Here is a 4772-nt window from a genome sequence, read left to right on the forward strand (position 1 = left end):
CAGCTGGCTCTGCCTCTAGATAGGCAGAGCCAGCTGTCACTCACGCAGCTGGGCGGATCCCGACGTCTAAGTCGGGATCCGCTGCGGCGTCTCAGTATACCGCGAGCTGTAGCTCCCTATATACTGAGCTTAGGGGTGACGGGAGGACGCTAGTTTGTGTCCTCCCGTCACCCTAAGGAGAACTATGGGGGAAAACACTGACCCCATAGTTCTCCTTTAAAGTAAACGCTTTGCTGGTTTGTTAATCATTACATGACAAATAAATACCCCTTTAAATAAATCCTCTCAAAGCTTCCTCTTGTTACCCCTCAGCCTACCCCACCTTTCAAATCCTAAAATGCTTTTGGATTGCACATCACGCTTCAATAGCTTCTCCCCTGACTTCGCTTAACGGGGAATGACAGTGATGCAATCAGCGCTGTTTCTAGTTCAATTCTGGATGGGATGTTCGCTGGTCTCCTTCCCCGCTTCCTGCAAAACACCCGTGATGCCGGGCCCAGGGGGAGTCACACCGAAGGTTACACCGCAGCGGGCTTCCCCACTGCTTGTGTAACCTAACCTAGTGAGGCAAGGGCTGTCACAGCCTCTGAGGCCATCGATTTCGATGCCTCAGCAGTGACAAGCAAGTGAGGAACAGGAAGGCTCCTTCCCGTCTCCTCCCTTCCTCCTTCCCACACAGCTTGGTTACTGAGCTGGGGGTGGAGCTTCAGCAGGGTGGAGGTGGAGCTTTGGCGGGCTGGGGGATGCCTCACCCAGCGCAGAAGGCACGGCACGTCCCTGGGGCACACTTTACCGGCCCATGGAATTTAACAATATTTGTGACATTCTCTCTTCATTCCTTTGTTGTCATCTGCGCCGGGTTGGATTTCCGCTCTTTTCACGCCGTGTGAACGCGCTGCGATGTAGGTGAATATTGTAAGAGCGCATTAATCAGCTTTCTTTCCGCCCGGTGAATTTATCGCTCTTCGCTCCCCTCGCCGCTAATCTGAATACCAAACATTTCCCTTTCATGTGATTTTATTAAAGATTTACTAGCACTCCACAGAGAATGAATGAAACATTTACCAGGGCGCCAGCGAAGCTCAGGTTTTCTATCCGCTGGACTCCAGGCAAACAGATGAGGATTTGTAATTCTGTCCATCCAGTGCGGAGATTTACATGAACTTCACTACACAGCACAGCACGTCCGACTGGGCAGGAGACCTGACTTTTGTCTGCTGCAGTTCAATAACATTAACAGGTCTTGTCTCTCCCACAGCCTGTGACTGAACAGTGAAAGGAGAAGCAGCAGACTGATGCGCTCATATCTCTGTCACTCTGTTCTCTCCTCCTATCAGCAAAGTCCCTGCGCTGTAGCACACCAGTCTGTCTCCTTGCCTGCTTCTCCCTTTCCCAGTCTATGTTTTTCTATACATAGAATGCAAGAGGCTAATACCAAGTTAAATTAAGTTACACCCGCTGTGCCCATTATGAGGAGCTCCCACCATCCCTGTGCTGAGTTCCCGGGTCTGTACCCCTGCTGTGCCCATTATGAGGGGCCCCCACCATCCCTGTGCTGAGTTCCCGGGTCTGTACCCCTGCTGTGCCCATTATGAGGGGCCCCCACCATCCCTGTGCTGAGTTCCCGGGTCTGTACCCCTGCTGTGCCCATTATGAGGGGCCCCCACCATCCCTGTGCTGAGTTCCCGGGTCTGTACCCCTGCTGTGCCCATTATGAGGGGCCCCCACCATCCCTGTGCTGAGTTCCCGGGTCTGTACCCCTGCTGTGCCCATTATGAGGGGCCCCCACCATCCCTGTGCTGAGTTCCCGGGTCTGTACCCCTGCTGTGCCCATTATGAGGGGCCCCCACCATCCCTGTGCTGAGTTCCCGGGTCTGTACCCCTGCTGTGCCCATTATGAGGGGCCCCCACCATCCCTGTGCTGAGTTCCCGGGTCTGTACCCCTGCTGTGCCCATTATGAGGGGCCCCCACCATCCCTGTGCTGAGTTCCCGGGTCTGTACCCCTGCTGTGCCCATTATGAGGGGCCCCCACCATCCCTGTGCTGAGTTCCCGGGTCTGTACCCCTGCTGTGCCCATTATGAGGGGCCCCCACCATCCCTGTGCTGAGTTCCCGGGTCTGTACCCCTGCTGTGCCCATTATGAGGGGCCCCCACCATCCCTGTGCTGAGTTCCCGGGTCTGTACCCCTGCTGTGCCCATTATGAGGGGCCCCCACCATCCCTGTGCTGAGTTCCCGGGTCTGTACCCCTGCTGTGCCCATTATGAGGGGCCCCCACCATCCCTGTGCTGAGTTCCCGGGTCTGTACCCCTGCTGTGCCCATTATGAGGGGCCCCCACCATCCCTGTGCTGAGTTCCCGGGTCTGTACCCCTGCTGTGCCCATTATGAGGGGCCCCCACCATCCCTGTGCTGAGTTCCCGGGTCTGTACCCCTGCTGTGCCCATTATGAGGGGCCCCCACCATCCCTGTGCTGAGTTCCCGGGTCTGTACCCCTGCTGTGCCCATTATGAGGGGCCCCCACCATCCCTGTGCTGAGTTCCCGGGTCTGTACCCCTGCTGTGCCCATTATGAGGGGCCCCCACCATCCCTGTGCTGAGTTCCCGGGTCTGTACCCCTGCTGTGCCCATTATGAGGGGCCCCCACCATCCCTGTGCTGAGTTCCCGGGTCTGTACCCCTGCTGTGCCCATTATGAGGGGCCCCCACCATCCCTGTGCTGAGTTCCCGGGTCTGTACCCCTGCTGTGCCCATTATGAGGGGCCCCCACCATCCCTGTGCTGAGTTCCCGGGTCTGTACCCCTGCTGTGCCCATTATGAGGGGCCCCCACCATCCCTGTGCTGAGTTCCCGGGTCTGTACCCCTGCTGTGCCCATTATGAGGGGCCCCCACCATCCCTGTGCTGAGTTCCCGGGTCTGTACCCCTGCTGTGCCCATTATGAGGGGCCCCCACCATCCCTGTGCTGAGTTCCCGGGTCTGTACCCCTGCTGTGCCCATTATGAGGGGCCCCCACCATCCCTGTGCTGAGTTCCCGGGTCTGTACCCCTGCTGTGCCCATTATGAGGGGCCCCCACCATCCCTGTGCTGAGTTCCCGGGTCTGTACCCCTGCTGTGCCCATTATGAGGGGCCCCCACCATCCCTGTGCTGAGTTCCCGGGTCTGTACCCCTGCTGTGCCCATTATGAGGGGCCCCCACCATCCCTGTGCTGAGTTCCCGGGTCTGTACCCCTGCTGTGCCCATTATGAGGGGCCCCCACCATCCCTGTGCTGAGTTCCCGGGTCTGTACCCCTGCTGTGCCCATTATGAGGGGCCCCCACCATCCCTGTGCTGAGTTCCCGGGTCTGTACCCCTGCTGTGCCCATTATGAGGGGCCCCCACCATCCCTGTGCTGAGTTCCCGGGTCTGTACCCCTGCTGTGCCCATTATGAGGGGCCCCCACCATCCCTGTGCTGAGTTCCCGGGTCTGTACCCCTGCTGTGCCCATTATGAGGGGCCCCCACCATCCCTGTGCTGAGTTCCCGGGTCTGTACCCCTGCTGTGCCCATTATGAGGGGCCCCCACCATCCCTGTGCTGAGTTCCCGGGTCTGTACCCCTGCTGTGCCCATTATGAGGGGCCCCCACCATCCCTGTGCTGAGTTCCCGGGTCTGTACCCCCGCTGTGCCCATTATGAGGGGCTCCCACCATCCCTACTGGCTTTTCCCCAAGATGGGCAGTGTGTATGTTGTACAGAATGTGTCATGTCTCTCCCCGGGGATATCACAAGTTGGCATTGACTTACCACTTTTGGCATAACAGCAGTGGTGGCATCTTTGATGGCTGTCCGGAGGTGAGGGAGATCGATGACAGAGCCGAGGGTCAGCAGAGGGCCCTGGGGAAAAAAAAAAAAATGACAAAGTCACCAGAAATCACAGCATCGGATTTGTGCCATGTATTAGGGAGGCAACTTTCTTCAGAAGCTGCAGTCATACCATCCAGGTCATTGCCCCCCCCAACCTCTCCCCCCCATGCCATCCAGGTCATTGCCCCCCCCAACCTGCTGTATGGACTCCTAGAAAACATTGCCCCACTGGTGACACCTGCTCTGGGCTCTCTCCATCCTGTGAGCCCACCAGAGCCCCTCCACCTCCTGCTAACAGAGCAGTCACTGCCATTGCAAGCCTGATTTCAAACTTTCTCATGTAGAAGCACTTGGTGTAAAGATATATGCAGGTTCTTCCAGAGGCACAAAGGCGGGATCACCGTGCTGTAGTCCCCTCTATCATGCAGTCTGTGGATATATATTGATGTCACTGGCAATGTGCTGTATATATAAATACATATAGTGGAAGATAAGAGTATGAGAGCGACCCGTCCCGGGATACACATAATACCCGGCCATGGATCACTGATACTTTGTATCATATCTGTACTAAGCAGACGTCGCAGTCATGGCTCCGCCGCTCGCACGCACCACCGCCGAGATAGAAAACCAATTTCCTTGCAGCATTCTCCCCATTACTGCGGCCGTATCTCAGCGGCTCCATATCGGGAGGAATGTGATGCTTGGTGTCCTTACTCCTTCTATGTGGTCCTCAGAGTCCCATCATCTACCCTCCCCCCTCCGTGGTATCTGCTACCCTGTCAATGTTGTCTATCATTAACTTCTTTTATCTCTGACCCCACCTCATTCTGTCTTCCTCTCCTCTATCAACCCCCCTCTCTCTCCTCTCTCTCCCCCACTTTCTCCCTCTCCTCTATCCCCCCACTCTCTCTCCTCTATCTCCCCCCTTTCTC

The 4772-nt window shown here is 56.9% G+C and overlaps 1 protein-coding gene across 1 annotated transcript in view; it reads right to left on the minus strand.

Annotated features, from left to right (window-relative positions):
* Positions 1–4772, minus strand: part of LOC108794906 (cGMP-dependent 3',5'-cyclic phosphodiesterase-like) — a gene marked incomplete at its 3' end in the record, with an annotated part of 167647 nt that overhangs the window by 161289 nt on the left and 1586 nt on the right. Inside the window, exon 2 of the mRNA XM_018566048.1 lies at positions 3778–3867. Within this exon, the coding sequence (XP_018421550.1) occupies positions 3778–3867 (90 nt within the window). The remainder of the gene's footprint in view (positions 1–3777; positions 3868–4772) is intronic.

Source organism: Nanorana parkeri, unplaced genomic scaffold (genome assembly GCF_000935625.1).
Source record: "Nanorana parkeri isolate BGI_ZX_2015 unplaced genomic scaffold, ASM93562v1 scaffold911, whole genome shotgun sequence".
NCBI lineage: Eukaryota > Metazoa > Chordata > Amphibia > Anura > Dicroglossidae > Nanorana > Nanorana parkeri.